This window comes from Peromyscus leucopus, chromosome 17 (assembly GCF_004664715.2).
Source record: "Peromyscus leucopus breed LL Stock chromosome 17, UCI_PerLeu_2.1, whole genome shotgun sequence".
In the NCBI taxonomy this organism is placed as follows: domain Eukaryota; kingdom Metazoa; phylum Chordata; class Mammalia; order Rodentia; family Cricetidae; genus Peromyscus; species Peromyscus leucopus.
Genome location: NC_051077.1, coordinates 22074347 through 22094006, shown reverse-complemented (window position 1 = coordinate 22094006; position 19660 = coordinate 22074347). Strand labels below are relative to the sequence as shown.

General features: G+C 38.5%; 1 protein-coding gene across 3 annotated transcripts in view; it reads left to right on the top strand.

Annotated features, from left to right (window-relative positions):
* Positions 1-19660, top strand: part of Dlc1 (DLC1 Rho GTPase activating protein) — a 385945-nt gene that overhangs the window by 11211 nt on the left and 355074 nt on the right. For all 3 annotated transcript variants that reach the window (XM_028872374.2, XM_028872373.2, XM_028872372.2), the window contains exon 2: positions 4114-5265. In XM_028872374.2, coding sequence (XP_028728207.1) covers positions 4240-5265 — 1026 coding nt within the window. In that variant the 5' untranslated portion in view covers positions 4114-4239. The remainder of the gene's footprint in view (positions 1-4113; positions 5266-19660) is intronic.

Genomic DNA, 19660 nt, shown 5'->3' with positions numbered 1-19660 from the left:
GTCCTAGAAGGTTGTCTGCTTTTTTTTTTTAATTAGCACCCAGAGGGATGGAGAGGTAGTTCAGTAGTTAAAAGTAGGTATAGCTCTCTCAGAGTTCCCACCTTTGATTCTTAGCACCCACATCAATTGACTCACAATTATCTGTAGCTCCAGTTAGATTTAACACTTCTGGCTTCTGTGGATACTAGCAGTCAAATACACACACACACACACACACACACACACACACACACACACACACTTCAAAATTAAAAAAAAAGAAATCTTAGAAAGATAGCACACAGAATAATGGACTTTACTAGGAACCATTCACACATGCATATGATGTACTTTGCTCATATTTGAAGAAAAGATTCCCTCCAGTTTTTATGAAGGGCTCCCGAGGAATGGTCACTTCTCTGTGATTTTTGAAATTAAAATAATTGCTAATGAATTTTAAAACTCAAATAATTTTCCAGCATTTGTCACTGTGTCCATTACCTTTCCCAAAGGGTGTCCTAGAATAGTAAGTCTCTGGAAGCAGAGGAAAGATTTCCTCCATCAAGTAGGAAACTCTATCAAGCTTACCTTTGGGCTTAGATGTTTGTAGAGAAAGAAAATGAACCAAAGAAGATTTCATTCTGTGAGGATTTATCTAGTGCATCTACCATACCCAACATCACTCTCTATTCTTTTAAAGAAAAAAGAGAGGTAAGAAAAGGGACAGCAGAAAAATGATGTTCCCAACTGTTGTGAGAGTCTTCACAATATTCATATCCATCAATGATGCTACTATTTTTTGTTTATATGAATATCATGTATAAAATTAAAAGGTGCAACCAGAAAGACAGAATATAATATCTGCATTTCTATTCTCTATGTTTAGCACAATGTCTACCATTCTTTAAATAGTAAATGAGGTTTTAATAGTGATTGTTCTTGTACTGCTCTCCACTGGATACTACCACACACTGTTCCAGCCACACAGGGGCTTTCCTTATGCAGTCTTCCTCCTCCTCCTCCTCCTCCTCCTCCTCCTCCTCCTCCTCCCTCCTCTCTTCTTCTTCTTGCATCATGTACAACTGACAATAATAAAGTTTCTTCTAACTGGAAAAGCAAATTACAAACTGTGTGTGTATTTCAGAAGTAAATGTAAACTACAGTGTGAGGACTTAACATGACAAATTGGTCAGTGATTCTCAAACTAGAATGTCTCCACTTCTCATTATTAGATACTATAATGTTCAATGGTGCTTAATTCTAACTTATATGAGATGTTTATGTTAAGGAGTTGTACAAAATTACCAAACAACAGATATCACTTTCTGTCTACACATGCTATGCAATAGTACCACAGAAAGCAGCTTTGAACACCACATGAGGATTTTCTAGGACATATGCATGACTAGAAATGTGTAGAGTCTCTAGGAACATGGACACAGCGGTGCTTGAACACATGCATTGCATAAGTAAAAATCCCCATGGAAATTTACTTCATAAAATCAACACCCTAGAATGACCTACACTTTTCCAGACCCTCTATCCAAATCCTCAGCAGCTGAGCTCATTTTGAATAAAATTGCATGAAAAGGATTAGGAAAGAAATGTAACAGAGATGTGTGGAATAGTGGTCCCCGGTTTTGAAGATAATTTTAAATAAAACAACTGGAGATAGACTCCCTTAGGGAAAGTCAGGCTTTTTAAAAAGAATCCATCTTACAGTATGGGTTTAGTGAGTTCAGATAATTTAGAAAGCTGGGCTGGTGTGCTTAGATGCAGTGCCAATAACTCAATGCTTTTATTTATTAATAATTTCCCTGGCTTTAAGTGGAAGACTTAACCATAAAATTAAAAAAAAATCTGGATTTAAGTAAGAAGTGTGCATAGGAAAGATGACGAAGATGAAATACTTTAGGCCACAGACTGTGGAATAGTGTTGAAAATATAATGATGTTGTCCATAATAGTAAGTAGGAAATATTTTAGACAGCATAGGGTCATAAAATGATTTTAAAATACTCTGAAAGCCTAGATTAGAAATGAGGACAGAGTTACACTATAGTGAACCTGACTCACTTACAATCCCTGTGTGTGTTGTTAGATCGTCTCAGAATTTGTTGAACTACCACGCTTCAATATGACAGAAGCACCTACCTACTTGCCATGGCTGAGTAGAATAAGTTACAACTATCATATGCTCTCAGAAGAAAAAAAATACTGTGTATTGATTTTTCAGATTCAGCTCAAAGTTTCTGAGGAGCTCAAAGAACTGTGTTTCTCCTTAGTGAAAGAAATGAAACCAGAATTCAAGCTCAACCTAAACACAAATGGGCTTAGGAATGGCACAGTAATACCACTTGGCATTTCTTATGTTAGCCTGTTCCTTCTACACTGGATAAAAATAAAGAAAAGAAAGCATCTAAAACAGAACCACCCTATTACAACCCAAATTTGCCCATGAAAGCAGAAACATTCTGGCCGGCATCTGAGTCTTTTTTCCACTTTCCGTAGCCTCCCACACTATAATGACTTATGCATGGAATTCAGAGGCTTTATATTTTTCTTCTCAGTGCAAGGTGAATGCCAACATGGAAAATATGAATGATGGCCATTTTCAAAGATGGCCACAAACCTCGGAAGGAACCAAAAAGTATCCAGAAGGATATTTGGTCCTACCAGGGTACCAAAATGCTAGCACATCTTAATTCCATCCATCTTTATAGGGTGTGACTATTTACCTTTCTAGCATGTGCTTAGTTAAAATAACTTGAAATTTTTGGTGCGGAGTCAGAGTCCTTTTCAAAAGATGGGATCGACGCCAGCCTAGCAGTTAATCTGGTTTATGGCTGAGGGCAACAGTATATGCTGGCAGTTCCTGTGCAGAGCAGAAACTAAAAACTGTCTGCTCTTTCAGTGGGATTTTTCATTCACAGTCTAATAATGTGTTTCCACCGTAGATTGACATTTGAGTTAGTCAGTTCTAGAAGGCTGACTTTAACATGGATAAAGCTTGTTTCCTTTAACTTGTTTAAATAATTCAAGAGAGAAGATGCAGACCTGGGAAGTTCTTACATTTTGTCCTTTCCTTACATGTGATTTTGTTGTTTGCTTAAATCTGTATGGTCCAAGTCCTAACAGAAATGTACGGACATCTTCATAAGGAAAGAGAGTAAGACTTGAGTATTTGAAGACTGGATCTAATTGTCTTATTATGCTCACATCTCCTTTTTGGTTCACCTGAATTGCTTCACGGGGCGTTAGAATTCATACATAGTAAAAACGTGAGGGAAGAGGATGATGAAGGTTAAAATATCATAATTCTGTGGAGACAATAAACTCCATTGGTTATTTGAGCCTGGCCCTTGAAAGCTCGATCTAATTTGAAACATTGGCTCTTGTCCTAAATCTATTGCTATGAATATATATATATATATGGCTTCAACAATATTTTCATGATATTAATAATGGCAGAAAATGAATATATGGAAAGAAATATCTATCCTAAAGCCTAAAGCCTTATGATAGAATGAGTCATACTTTCTTATTCATGAATTGTGAGTTAATATGAATTAAACTGTATTATTTTGCTTCTCTGTTATACCCTGGGGTAGAGACATCCTGGTCACTAGAACCAGTATGAGTTCTTTTACACACTAATGTATTGCATATGCTGTCTCTGTTGCTCAAGTTTGCAGGACCAGTTCCCTGGTGGCCTTTGTTTCAGTTCAAACCAAACAGCAAATCAATTTCCTTAATGGCTTTTGTTCACAAAAGTAAATCAGGAAAGCATGTAAAGCCAGAGCAAGAAGTTAGTTTTTCCAGTGAATTTTATTAAGTATTGCAATTCAAATATTTTCTTAATGGAGCTTAAAATGTTTTGGTACTTATATCTTCATTCACTAATAAACCAGCCCAATTGGTTTTTAAGTACTGATAAGGTTTCACTAAAAATACTAAATGCAATTTTTCTCTAATATTAGACTGATTCTGAGAAAGAAAACCATTAAGTCTATTAAGCAAAGACTTTGTATTATTTCCTACCTCTGTTTAATAGCACAGATTTACATTCTTTGACATGAAATATTATTACCTTGGAAATGTATCTGTAACAGCATATTTTCAAATTTTTTAACAGGCAACAAAATGGCAGAACGCACTCTCTTCCTTGATCCATGAATTCAAAATCATCTTTGGTCAATTTCCATCCCAGGTGAGCGTCATACAGAATGCATCTCCTTGTCTGTTGTTAAGCTATGGCGACATGTCTGTAGCTATCAGAAAAAGGAGCTGGGAAGAGCATGTGACCCAACAGACTGGACAGCCTTTTAATTCTGATGAGTATGACATAGCATGTCACCACGGACTGGCATCCGACAGCTTGCAGGCAAGTATGGAAAAAGATGCAACCTTAAATGTGGACCAGAAAGAGAAGTGTGCCTCTCTACCAGACTGCTGTTGTGGGCCAGAGCCTAGAGACTTTCCTGGGAGGCCGATGGGTCACATTTCACAGGAGGTGGATGAAAGTGGCAGCCAGGAAGGAGACGAGCAGTTTCTGTCTCTGGAAGCCAGCACAGAGACACTAGTGCACATTTCTGATGAGGATACTGATTCTGATCTCCACCTCACCAATGATTCACAGATTTCAACTCCCCAAAGACACGAAAGGGACAGCCAACGTAGTATCGAAGGAGCAGGCTCCTTCATGAAGGCATCGTCCATCAGGCAAAGTCACCAAGACTCATGTGACTCCTGGAGGAAAGCGGATGAAGCCAATGTCTCTACAGCAGAAGAAAGAGGCAAAAGACAAGGTGTTGGTGCTGTAAGTAAAAGCCTGGAGCTTTGTAAGGATATAAGTTCGGATGAAACAAAAGATGTGCCCCAAGTCAATACATTCAGTTCTTTGAACGTGGAAGATACTGCACCCGAGACACAGCTGCTTAATTCTGCGGTAATCGCTCAACAACGAAGGAAACCAGACTTCTCTAAAGAGGAACAGGAAAAAACATGCCACCCCGTAGTAGTAGAAGAAGAGCTCTTGGCTGCTCCTGGTGCAGACAGAGGGCTGCCATTATTGAAAGCAGATTTCGGAAGCTGCCTTCTACAGCCGCCTTCCTGCCCTGGTGGAATGTCAGCAGAAAATGACCTGGAGAAGACTGGGTTCTCAGAACATCAAAACAACAGCCCTCTCAAGGTCAACCCAGACCATGGCATGCAGTGTTTACCTTTAAGGGGCCCCGTGACCACCCAGGAGACCGTAGAAAATCAGGTCAGACTGCGCAAGAGAAAGGTAAGCCTCACACATAGATCATCTGGCTCTCGAAATGTTGGTAAATATCTTTATTTTCATTACTTACAAATTTTCTTGGGCTGAAAAGGATGCACAGATGTTTAGTTTAGTTTTGTTTGGACTCCGTTATGTAGCCCATACAATTTAAAGACCATTCTCTTGATAAGATTATGGAGATATGTGAGAGTTGACATATAATGATCTTACTATTTCACTAATAACATTGTGTTGGTGTGCGGCCTTTTAAAATTGTTTCAAGATAGGAATCAACATGGCTTGCTTTCCTTGGAAATTATTAGCCACCATCCACAGCCTGCCACTTTGTAGTTCATGGCCTTCTGGAAAATGACATGTAAGTTTTATAAGAAAGACTGAAGTGTACTTCATTTTGTCTCAGTTGGTTGGCCTTGTTTTCTTTTCCAAAGCATGTTTAGTCATTTTCACTCACATATTTAAAACAAAAACAAAAACAAACAAACAAAAACAACTTGGGACAGATAAAATGGCTCAGAAGATAAGGGCATATGGTTCTTTCCAGAGGACCAGAGTTCAATTCCCAGCACCCATGAGCAGTGGCTCGCAACTACCTGTGATTCCAACTCCAGGGCATCCCATGCATTCTCCCAGCCTCTGTGGGCCGCTGCGCTTATCTGCACATACCTACATGCAGATGCACACATATACACAGAACTTAAAAGCACAATAACTCTTTAAAATTCAAAATAATCCTGTCCATATGGAAAGACAATACCTCACATGTACTTTAAATGTTACTCTAGTACATCCACTATCAATAGACACACCATTATGCCTTTTCCTTGAAAAGGGCCAGTACATGACATTCATTTTTATTTTATACCAAGGCCCCTTTGAATGAATCTAAGGATTCCCCTGAGGAATCTTCCAGATCAGAAAAGTACAGGGGTGGCCCTACATGACTGAGTTAGCATTGAACTCTTATTCAAGGTTGCAGGCTTCCTTTATGTATATTTTTAAACATCCATAAACTGATGTAAATCTGGTAGTTTCTTCTCCGATCACTCTTCTGCTGCAGTTGAAGAAACCTGAAGATTGGAACACTTTGTGCAGTAAAAATTTTTGAAAAGATACTTTTCTTCTCCTCTCCTCGTGTAATCTTAATCATAAATTCACATTTACAAAACTTAAAGTAGATATTCTTCATTCTGTTGAACTGGGGCTACCCACCTACTGTTTGAAAGGGGACCTTTCCAAGTCTCTCTTATTTCCATAAACTATGGTTTTTGTTAACAAACTACATCAGTAGTGTATCACTAGTCCATTGAAATGAACTCAAGGGCATTACCGCAGATGTCGATATGCTCAGCCTGTGTACCTACAATATTCTGTGCCTCTGGCAAACACTCCCTTCCTTATGTAAGTTGTATTGAAATGTCAGTGCTCCATTAAATTGTTATGATTGGAATGTTCAGGTCCCATTTCCAGAAATTTCCATATGTCCTCTCAAATCTGTTGGAGAGAATGCAATAATGACACAAGACAATATTAACTGACTTATGGCATAGCTCCCTAAAATAAGATAAATCTGGTCCCACTGCCTACCAGCACATTGAACATTCCTGCAACATATGCTCATGGTTGGCCATTGATATCAATATGAGGAATGCCGGAAGGAATCTGCTCCTCGACATACTGCTAAAGACTGCAGTTTGAAGGCTGCAGTTATATCTCATTTGCAGGTTCTAATTTAAATTTTCTATTTTAAGCATTTCAACACTCCAAAGTGTTGCAGCATTAAAACCTTTTGGCTTGCCTTCGAATGAGAAGATTAAATGCAAACATACAGGTTCAAAATTTGCTGTAGAAAGCATGGCTAAGATAAAAACCATTAGAAATAAAATGTGTAGCATGAATCTTAAAAGGTCTTATTAATAAAATCAAACCCAGAGCCAGGTATTGGGGTGAATGCTGAAAGATTAGAGAAACAGAACAAGCCACAGCGACCTCACCTTGCCAATTCCTCAGCTGCTCCTGTTTCCTCAGACTGGAAGCCTCTGAGTCCTCATCCAAATGGATCTCACCTGAACTGCTACTCACAGCCTGAAAGCTTAACCAGGCTCTAGTTCCTAGTCCTCACGCCTTATATATCTTTCTTCTTCCTGCTATCACTTCCTGGGATTAAAGTCATGTGTCACCATGCCTGGTTGTTTCCATTGTGGCTTTGAACTCACAGGGATTCAGATGGATCTCTGCCTCTGGAATGCTAGGATTAAAGACATTTGTACTACTATTGCCTAACCTCTATGTTTAATATTGTGGCTGTTCTGTTCTCTGACCCCCCCAGATAAATTTATTAAGGTGCACTATATTGGGGAACACAATATCGCCACAAAAATGTATAATAACTGTTGTTTTACCTGTTATTAATGAGGGTTAAATAACTATGAATTGAAAATCAGCTCAAATTGTACCAAAATAAACAAAAGTATACATAAAACAATATGTACAGAGATATTTACTAAAACTAAAAACTAGAGGAAACAGCCTAAATTTTGATCGGTATATAGGTCACTACTATGGACTGTATGGAATGCTATACAGCCATTAAGGACTTGGAGTGAAGGGCTTTCAGAGATGGCCCAGTCAGTGAAGTGCTCACCAGACAAACAGGAAGAACTCAGTTTGATTTCCCAGTACACATGTAAAAAGCTAGGTGTGGCAAGGCATACCTTAACCCCAGCACTCAAGGGCCAAAGACAGTGGGACCCATGGACTTGCTGGCCATCTGGTCTAGCCAAGTGGTAAACGTCAGGATCAATGGAGAATTGGGGCTGGAGAGATTGTTCAGTGCTTATCTCAGGGGACCTGGGTTCAATTTCCAGCACCCACACGTTGTCTCACAACCATCTTTAACTCCAGTCCCAGTGGATTCAATGCCTCTTCCAGCCTCCATGGACACCAGACATGTACTTGGTGCACATACATACATGCAGGCATAACACCCACCCACACACACAAAATAAAGCTGAAATTTAAAAAAAAAAAAAAAAAAAGAAAAAAAGATGGAGAGTGATAGAGAAATACTCAGCATCAGCCTCTGACCTCCACATACATGTACACCCTTACACTCATATGCATACACATAAATAGAGAGATACAAGAGCACATGCACACACATACACACACACACACACACACACACACATGCATGCACACAGAAGATGAAGTGAAAATCATGGCGCTCATGTTCAAGATATTCATGGTATTGTTCATCTGGAAAAAAATCAATGTCAAATTAGTAAGTATAGCATATTCCAGTTTGAGAGAAAAGTATATCTATATGTTTAGAAATTCATAAAACTATATGTTTTGGTCAGTGTCCTGTTGCTGTAAAGAGACACCATAACCAAGGCAACTCTTATGAAAGAAAACATGGTCAGCGGTGGTGGCTCACGCCTTTAATCCCAGCACTCGGGAGGCAGAGGCAGGCAGATCTTTGTGAGTTCGAGGCCAGGTCTACAGAGCAAGATCCAGGAAAGGTGCAAAGCTACACAGAGAAACCCTGTCTCAAAAAACCAAAGAGAGAGAGAGAGAGAGAGAGAGAGAGAGAGAGAGAGAGAGAGAGAGAGAGAGAGAGAGAGAGAGCATTTAACTGGTGCTGGCTTATAGTTTCAGAGGTTTAGTACATTGTCATCATGATAGGAAGGAGATAGGCATGGTATTGGAGCAATACCTGAGTTCTTTACATCTGAGTCACAGGCAGAAGGTGGGGAAAGAGAGGAGAGAGAGGAGAGACAGAGACAGAGAAGAGAGAGAGAGAGAGAGAGAGAGAGAGAGAGAGAGAGAGAGAGAGAGAGAGAGAGAGCTGCTAGGCAAGTATTGTATAACCAGGCTATAGTCCTAACGTTTTTGTTTTTGTTTGTTTGTTTGTTTGTTTGTACTGAGTGAGACAGAGTCTCTCTGAACTGGCCCGAGCTGACCTGGAATTCACTATGTAGCTCAGGCAGTATTTGAGTATGGACTGCTTCAATCATACAGTTTTGCTGCTTTAGCCTTCTGGATAGCTGGCATTAGAGGTCTCTGCCACAGGGTTTACTGAAAACAATGTTTGCAGGGATGCATGTGAACCACTTTTTCTGGTCTGTACAAAGTGAGGTGCCAGATACCAGAAATCGTTGTCTAAGCCATCTATCTAGTTAAAACTGCTTCTCAGTCATGGTATGACACAAGAAGAGAGGTTGGAAATGTAAAAGAGCCTGTGAGATCATTCGAGGTGGGGAATTTCAATCAGCTGATTAACTGATTGCCAAATAAGAATACCAAATTCTTCACTGAATGTTCGGGCATAGATTTTCTTTCACTGGGGTATAATCCATGTTCTAAGTTTGAAATAAAACAGACAAATAAACAGAAAAACAATCAAATAGGCTACAAGAGTCTTCAGTCTTCAGGGGGTGGCCTGAAATCCATCTACTTGGGAGACTGATGCAGAAGGATGGGAGATATGAAAGTAGCTTTCATTATCCAATAAGATCCTGTCTCAAGGAACAAAACAAAACAAATAAACCAATGGGTGACCTCTTGAATATGTTGCCTGGTACTCCTCTAGACATAGTGGGCCTCATATCTACATCGTTACTCTTTAAAACCCATAAGGTGTAGCAGGCGCTCACTATTTTATATGACTTTGCCCAGTAATATCTGGAATAGACACACATGAATCTATAAGCAGTCTCTGTCATAGAGGAATGCATCGTAGCCTACCTAGCCAATGAGCTTTGGACCTAATACTACACTTTTGAGTTTAAATATGTTAAAATCGTCCATGGAATTGAAATTGATACCATGAAATATAAGGGAAACCAAGAGAATTGCAAACAAACATTAGTGAATGAGCCACACGGCTGTGTGGCATACGACTCAAGTGCCCTTACAGCCTTGGGTGAAACCCTGGGCTGAGACAGCTGCTTAAAAGCGGTCCTCAGAGATGCATTCCACAGAAGTCTGGAGGCGGGAGAGAGTCTAAGAAGTGGTCTCTTAAACCAAACGATATGTGAAGATGGAAAAGACATGGGGAAAGACTTGAGGTTGGGAGTTTTTGGAAAAGTTAGTGTTATTTGTCACTGATGGTGGTTTACTAATTAAAGAGTCCCAAATTCCATCTTCCATAAAGAGCATTTATGTATTTGCCAAGCTTTTGAGTAATAGTATAATTAAAGAAATGTATGGATGTGTTTTTATTAATACACTTAGATGAGACATAAACCATACTACAAAGCAGGATAAGCTCCAAAATGTATTGCTTTGGAGTAATAACTTTGAAATGGCAACAATACCCACTTCCAAGAAACTCCCTCCATCCAACAGCAAACTGATTTTGGCTTTGGGATTCCTGATATGTGTGATGGTACACACACACATACATATGTATAAAAATGTAAAAATAAATTAACTTAAATAAAAAGTGGACAATTGCTCAAAAAATGATACCGGAGAACACTCAGGTTCTTTCAGTCATCTCTAGCCTACACACACTCTCACGCATATGTATGTATTTGCTTATACACATATGCACCTGCATGAACACAGACATTTTTACATACATATACAGACAAGAAAGAAAAAAGAAAAAATCCAAACTAATTACATAATCTTCCTTTTTAAGCTCTATTACTGGGACTTTAGACTAGATCACTTGTCACTAAAAGTCAACACAAGAATGGCTAACCCAATCTATTTCACATGTCCATGATAGCTGGATATCAGCAGGCCTGGGCAACTATATTAGCTTTGTGCTTTCCAATTGTCAAACCTCTTTTATCACTCTTCTTCCTTCTCCTGTATCTTTATCATATTCAGATCATAAGGACAGGGAAATGATAAGGGTAGCTTCATCTCTGTAGCCAGAAGGATAAGAAAGACAGATTCATATCTTTTTTGTCTCAGAGGTCATAGTCTAGAATTTACTTATATGTCTATGCTAAACTATCAGGGGGCTGAGAACTAGAGTCTGTGCTATGGAAAAGCATGTTTGCCTAAAACTGTCTATTATCAAGAAAGAATAGGAATATTTAGATTGAGAGATAACCATGGTATATTGAGGAATATCACCTAATATTAATATAATCCAGTACATCACAGCACATGGTAAAAAGAATAATAGCTTACATATGTGTACCACTGCATTCTACACATATGTGTGGTACTTTAACTCCATACTACATCCTAGCTTTCCATGTCAGAAAACTATGTCATATGTTAAAGTGATATTGATCAAATGTCACAGTATTTCTTACAGAAAATCCATCCAAGAGCAAAACACATTGCAATGTGCTTTAAATATTTCTAAAATATAATATATAAATTAGTTTAGGTTGATAAAAATGAAATATGTTCTTATTATTCTGTCTTTATAATGTGCATAAATTTGGTCAAAGCCTGTCCATCTCTCCAGCATCATTTTCTCTCTATCCCCTGAAATTCCGTCTTAGAGACTTGCAATTATGAAAGTGTCACATGGACTGGCAAGTGATGTAAAGAGGACATTGAATTATACAAGTCACGGGATGGACCAAAGTACAAGGCTAGATGCACAAATGGAAAGAAATGTAACATTGGACCAAAAAAAACTAAAACCACCAAGATGGTGGAACCAAGGTCCAAGCCATGGTAACAAGATATGGTGAGTGAAAGGAGGACTAGAGGAAAGATTAAAATTTGTGAATGAGTTTTATCTCAATTGACAAAAAATAAAGGATGGGGAGTCTGCAGACAAAGTCATAGTAACAGCATGATTTTACTCGAAAGTCCTTCTGGCTTTAAAGACATATCTATTGACCAGGTTCTATTCTTTTTTTTTTTTTTTTTTTTTTTTTTTTTTTTTCGAGACAGGGTTTCTCTGTGTAGCTTTGCGCTTTCTGAGCTACTTGGTAGCCAGGCTGGCCTCGAACTCACAGCGATCCACCTGGCTCTGCCTCCCGAGTGCTGGGATTAAAGGCGTGCGCCACCAACGCCCGGCCAACCAGGTTCTATTCTATGAGTCTTTGTGACTTAAAATCTTTAATGTACTATAGGTCAAGTATTACAATTGATATTGAAAAGTCATTATCAGGGGTAATTGGGTACAGATGGATCAAATATTCCTGTTAGAATTCTTCACCTGTTGTTTCTAGATGGTTTTACATTTTGTGAAATCATGTTAGACCATCAAGCAACTGCATGCCAATAAACAACTAGAAAGTCAAATATATTTGCAGGTAGGTGGGGCTCAAATATTTTGGCTCATCACAAATTTAATTCTAAAACCAACTATAATTGTGAAAACAGTTACATGATAAAGTAAAAACAGTAAATACAACCTGGTGAACTCAGTGAATATTCAGTATTTAGCAGAACATGGATGTGTGTACTTATTTACACCATCAGCAGCAACAGAGCAGGGGCCCTCCTGCTGCATGGCATACAGTCGCTTAAATCCTTGAGGAAAGTTCAAACAGTGTTTCTATTTGCTGACATACAAGGCTGTCACTGAGTGGATGAACGTGAAGCAAGTAAGAGAAAGAGAAAGTGGATGAAGAAGGATAAAAAGGGAGAGTAGGGGTAAGAGAGGAAATAAAAATGTAAAGGCTAAAATGGGACACTAAAAGAAACACTGGCCAATTGCATGAAAAAGAATACAAGTCCTTCCTTAAACAAAAAAAATAAAAATAAAAATAATAATTTTTAGAAGGTTGAGCTAGGATTCCATGTCAACACAAAGGCATAGTGACCCCCAGCAGAGCAAGGAGACAAGAAACATGAAGTTGATTCCACTAATGACAGAGCAGGGAGAGGTAAATGACATGTCATTGTACACCAGAGTCTTTGAGGACCACAGCAGCCCTCATGGGCTGCATCGCTATCAGATTAAGCAGAAAACTCTGGTAAACACAAGCAACAAACTCAAATGATTTGGAGTCTTTCAAAAGTTTTTTTTTCTATTACAGTGTAATGATACCATTTATTCTTTCCTCTTCCTCCCTCCTCATCCTCCTGTAGACCCCTCCTTGCTCTCTTTCAAATTCATGGCCTCTTTCTTCATTGAGTGCTAGCACATACATGTGTGTGTGTGTGTGTGTGTGTGTGTGTGTGTGTGTGTGTGTGTGTGTGTATCCTTAAAGGCATAATGCAAGTTTCTCAGTCTTTATGTTATTGTGTATATGTTTTAAGAGCTGACCATTCGATACTGGAATCTTTTTGAGTAAAGAGACATCCCCTAATTTCCTCACAAGTTTCATTCTATCTGCTCCCATATATGAGTCTTTATTAACATAAGGTATACATCCTTCTTATAGTTTCTCATTAAAACATATAATGGACAACAAATCCACTGAAACTCCTTTCAGGCCACTATTGCTTACTACAACGTAAGTTCATTTGAGGCAGATACTAGGCCTTACATCTGTAGCATCCACCCAGTTCATAGAGCCTGCTCTAAATGCTTGAATCACTGAATTCCTGCTGGTAATAATGATTTTTTTTTCAGAAAAACTATATTATCATCTTTGAAATGCCCACACTATAAAAAGCCCAGAGAAATGAAATCAAAAAGCCAGACTCTGTATCACATGCCTTCTAGGTTGGTCCTTGGGAGGCTGAGGAAGGGTGACTGCAGATCACACATTTGAAGCCAACCCCAAGGGTCTATACAGCAAGATCTTGTTCCAAACCTCTAAATAACTATAGGAACCAAAAATAGGATAAAAAGAAATAAGTCAAACATAGCAAATCATTGGCTACACAGTCCATAATTTATACCACAATCTCTTTTTTACAACAATATATGAGGAATGCAGGGCAAGAAAGATACCATGTAAGAGCTGGGCCTGCATCCATCTCCAATTGAAGAGTAATGACCAGAACTTATTAATCACATCGCAATGTGTGAGATGTAAATTTTATTTAGATAGAGTATGATTACTTGCCTCTGGAGAAGAGTGAACAAGGTGGAAATGGAAAATGATAGAAATCCCATTAACATTTATTTTAGCCTATGTGCATATATGTATAATGATATGTATGCTTATTGCCACGAAAGTGCATGGCTATCATTTATAGTTACTTAAGACATATGCTGAAAGAGAAGCATGCAATCGAGCAGATAGTGGGGCCACTAGGCTAGGAATTCCATGGGGTTTCTGGCTAACATCACTTTAAAGAGACCAGGATGGTATGGAGAGGATGTATGTACTGGGCACAGCAGCAGCTGCCACTCAGCAGAAGTCCTTATGTTCCTTAAATCACTGTGTAAGGCTCAAGCAGGGCTTCTGTTTGCTAACACACAAGGCTTTCACCGAAAGGAGGAAAGTGTAGTAAGAAAGGGACAGAGGAAGTGGATGGAGGAGACTAAGAAGAGATCAGGGTGGGTGTGATGGAGATGGCAGAAAAGAAACAGGAAAAGTAAGGAAAAACGTGTTTAAGAAGTTTCAGACGTCAGCACATTTCCTTGTCAGGTCTATCATGAATACCACAGAAAGTAGGAAGTTGGCAGCCAGATGCCTTTGGGAAAATGTTATCTATAAATGTCTATGCACCCGTATCTGTACGTATGTATTCCAAAAGGAGGTATTTGGATCTGAGAGTTTCCTCTTCTGGAGACTGTAGAAAAACTCATTGGAATGTGTTAGAGGCCTCTTATGTAATGAATGGCCCACACTGCCAGCTTGTGCTCTTTATTAATGTGATCATTAACACGTTCACATTAATTCGACATTGGCTCTTAGTGGAGTGAGAATTAAAACCCTTGTATGGTGTCATTTTAGGGAATGAAAGGCTGCTTCAGAGCCAACTGCACACAACTGACTATGGTAATGGAGATGCGATTTTGTTCCCTCCTCTAGGATTTCTGTTACTATAAACCAAGACTAATTTATTAATCTTCTAATACCAAAGACAACCACCAGATCTTCTGGCTGCCTCCCTGGAAGATATGCCAATATCCACAAGAGTTGAAAAAAAAAAAAAAAAAAAAACCCTGCAGAATCCATGCAACAGAAACCTGCCACTGTTATCTGGGCACCAGACTCGATGGTGCCAAGAGATTCAGCTTGTCTTCTGGCTTGTGTTCCTAGAAAGAACACACATCCTTTGCTGCCCACAACTCCTCTACCCCACAGGTCATTTTCTAACTACACCAACAATTACAGTAGTGCTTCTGAGATATGCTCACAATTTTCTTAGGAAATCCAAACAAACAGAAACTTACAGCTTCCCCTACACACACACACCCTTTTCTCTTCCTGTTCTATTCCTACATTGGCTTAGGAATAAAACAAGTGATTAATGAACCTCTTTGGATTTTAGGTTCCATTTCTTAAGCCAGTGAAACTTCAAAAGGGTTTATTGCTTTTTATGTGCATTGAAAATTAACTCGGAGGTTTTAGAAATGTTGAATTAGCATTACTATTTGCTCTAGAAAATGAATAGCTTGGTCTGAGCTTGGTTTTTCTTGCCAAGAGAGAAAGTCGTGATGAGGGGAAAGAGTCCAACCTAAATCAGGGGTGTTATTTAATCTCTGTGATTTATATATGTCTCTGAATTTAGAGGCAATTGTCTTTCCTTAATGAGATGCTTATGAACATTAAGGGAATCATAAAATAGGGCTGAATAGTTACAGAGGGCGGAGCTGAAATAATTTTCCATTGAAAAATTGAGGTGCAACTCTGACTGTCAAGGAAATGAAGAATTTGCAAAATTATTATGTCTTCCAGTCAGCCAAATGCTAATGTGGCCTGAACTTGCACCATCTACCCACACCAGCATATACTTTTTCATCCAGAAAGTGCTGGAGGACCATGTGGTCCCTGGGCAGCTACAGCAGCTTCCTTGCTGCAGTGACAGATGTGGAACACAGTGATTAAGCGGGGGATGCTGAGGCTAAGCTGCCTGGGTTTCAACCCTGCTCCTCTTGCTTACACCTTGGTGATGTGGCATATCATTTAATGTTTCGGTGCTTCAGCTTTCCATATGTGTAATGAAGTGTCATTCTGTTCTTAAGAAGAGCACATGTGTTCACATATATGAATAGACATATGTAATTAAAACAGAGACTGACAGATAGTAAACACCATGTGCTTATAATTATCATTAGTATCAGCAATCATTTTTTAAATTGTTTTGCTAAATGGATCTAGTTACAGATTTGAGTAAGCTGAAATGTCTGGAAATAATTGAAGGGGGAGAAAGCATATGAGGAAAGAAATTTAGACCATCCATATGGACACACTAGCCATCTAACTTAATCATTGTACTGTTCATCCCAGCATGTGCGTTTGTCAACTGAGTTTTTACTAAGAATCTTCTCTTTCCCATGAGCTTTGCCAAGTTCGTATATGCTCCTAAGTCAAAGGAGCTTATGCCTTATTGATGACCATATAAAGACTAAATAATGATCTTTAGTTATAAATTATACTGCACTCCTCAATAGAATCAATATTGGAACCTAATGCAACATTAGGCACTGAAGCACCAGTATTATAATATCGTGGTTCAGCATAATTCAAGATGGAATGCATATATATATATAATAAACAGGGTGAGAAAAAAAGTCCCCTTTCAAATAGGGCCTCCTTTCCATTGTACCCAACTTGATCTCTGAAGGGTGCATTTTGGATTTTGTACTTGTAGTATTGGGGAAGGGGACTGTCTCTGGGTTATTTTAGCTGTTCTCAAGAAAGCAGTATTTTTATAAAAAAAAAAAAGTAGATGTAAAATCTCAAGAAATAAGCAAACATCTCACTTAACCCATTGTGTGGACAGACACTTTGGAATGCTGAGGTTTTTGTCAACAGTTTCAGTGTTATGAAAATGAGAAGAGGCTAGTAAGACTGGATAGCCAAGACTTGACCTGAAGCAAATCACCTTCCTCTTTTCAAATTAGATTTTTAGCTAAATAGTTTTGAAGCACATTTAAAAAGAAAAAGAAAATGTAAATCTAGGTTTCTACATAATGGACATCAAAAATGGTACTGGCTTTATAGTTGGGTGAATTTGCTCACTAGCAATTCATTAGTAACAAGTCATAAGCAGAACAGTAAATGCAGATCATAGAAACCCGTTTGATGATTGGACATGATCAATAGATATACTAATAACAAAATGATGATGTGCCTTCAGTAGATATACCAATCACAAAATGATGATGCCCCAAGGTAGCTATTACTACTAACTTTAATACTCTCCTTGACTCCTAAGAGTCACATTGAAAGCATGATTGTTTACTGTAACCATGGGAGTGGCTTAAACCCTTCAAGTCTATCAAACTCAGAGCATGAAAAGACAAGAGACAAGAGATTAATGCATAATGGGAAATTTTCTTTAGAATCAATTGGAAGAGACCACCCAAAGGCATCTTAAGAAGAGTGAAACAGACAAGAAATGTGAAATTACAATTTTCAAATCTTAGTGTAAATAAAGCCATTTTAAATTAAGAACAAAGCATGGGCTCCCATAGACTCTATGCATGATGTGAACTCCTTGAATAATGACTGTGTGTGTGGTGGACAGAATATGAGAACCCCTAGGCTCTAAGCCTGCTGTGAACCCTGCCAGATGACTGTGTTCAGAAACCAGGAATGCAATGACTTAACTTTTATCTTCTCTTGTTAGAGGCATTCACCAAGTGGGAAGTTTGTGGTGCATAACAAGTTTACAGTCCATATGTGTAACAAGCAGTTACACTCTGAGATTCCACATTTGGCTCCTTGCAAAAAGTCTTTTTTGAAACTTGTGGTAGAAGAGTTGGCAAAATATGAGTGTGGTGGTGGCTAATACCAGGATGTTAGTAAGTGGGCTTGAATGCAGTCTGCTTGCCTTTGTTTTCCGAAGAGGTCCAAAAGCGAATGGGAAGCAGACTCACCTTTGAGATCCTATGGGCAGGTTCCCTAACACAGGAAGTGGAAGTGGAAGATTGAGTCAATATGGCTGATAAGTGCCTACATCCAGAAGCACAAGGTCTAGCCATTCTGTGCACAGTAGTTACTTCTCACGGCATGTGTTTGCTGTTATATAGATGGAATTTTAATTTTCTATCCATTCCTTAAAGACATCCCTTGTATTCTGACTCCATTTTGTTGTAAAGGGTGTACTATTTAATGTGTTTTTCTGTGTCCCCTCACCCATTAAGCAATAATTTATTTGACTAGACCAGCGCAAGAGCCCTCCCCCTAATAAATATGAAGGAAAAGAGAATTTGCTTTTCATAGGTTCCTATATTTCACTTTGAGCTTCCCTTTCATTTTACTTTAATTGGAATAATGAGTGTGTGTTGACAAGGTCAAGGAGCTGTAATTTGGAGCGTTAATAGTGGTGTGTCCTGCTACCAATGCAAAGTTGCTGCCCCCACGTAGAAATGCTGAGTTGCATATTATTATAGAAAAGCTATAATTTAAAAGTAATCAGAAAGACTTGGCCAACATGAAAATGTAACACAAACCTAATATTAGGGTTTTTTTTTTTAAGATGAAAGGAAATATTTTATCCCTCTATTTTAGACCACTGTTCACTTTGTGTGCAGGAAGGGAAAACAAGATAGGTTTGAAGATTTCACTGTATTTCAGGTATATGCTGAGAAAAATGCAAAAAGAAAAATTGAAAATTGAAAATGACATCTATAGAATGCTGTCTGTTTCTCTCAGCTTCTCCTAGCTTCCAGTTTGATAATAAAAAGTCACTCTCTTCTAAGGTATGACTTTTCCCTAAATTCAATTTATCTGCATTTTTTCCTACAATCAACAAAGACTTTTATCATAAATATTATTTCTGTCCACTTAGAAGTTACAAAGCACTTTCTCTCAGATGTCCACAGTGTTTGGATTGGGACATGATAAATTTTAAACAAGCTGAACAGTATTTCTAACAAGGTCCATCCTGGGAACAATCATTAAGAATGAAAGAGACAAAGAATCTTAGCTAACAGTGTATTTCAGTAGAATCTCGTGTAGATTTTTCTTGCATACACATCAATGATCCCATAAAGTGCTAAATCTTAATTCCTAAAATTTTTATTAGCCTGGAAACAAAATGTATGCTTAGAAGTGCTCGAGTCTCTCTTGAGCAAAGATGAAAGAGAAAGAAATTGGTTTTCAATATTCAATACCTTATAGTCATTGTAACTGTAAATTTCCAACCTTGACCCTGACAGTTTGTTTGCTAAGAGAGAATAAATGAGCAGCAATTTGGTTACTTCTCTGCCATCAGTTGTGTATGAAATTTGTAGTTTCTAATTTCTGTGTATTTAATTGCTGATTTCTACATGCATCTTTCCACCCTTAGGAAATGCCCACTTTGCTCTGCAGATATCATTGAAAAAGTCAGCACAGTGTACAGAGAGTTGTGTACAGGAACTGCTCCCAGTAGGTGAGCCCCTGGCTTTTCTTCC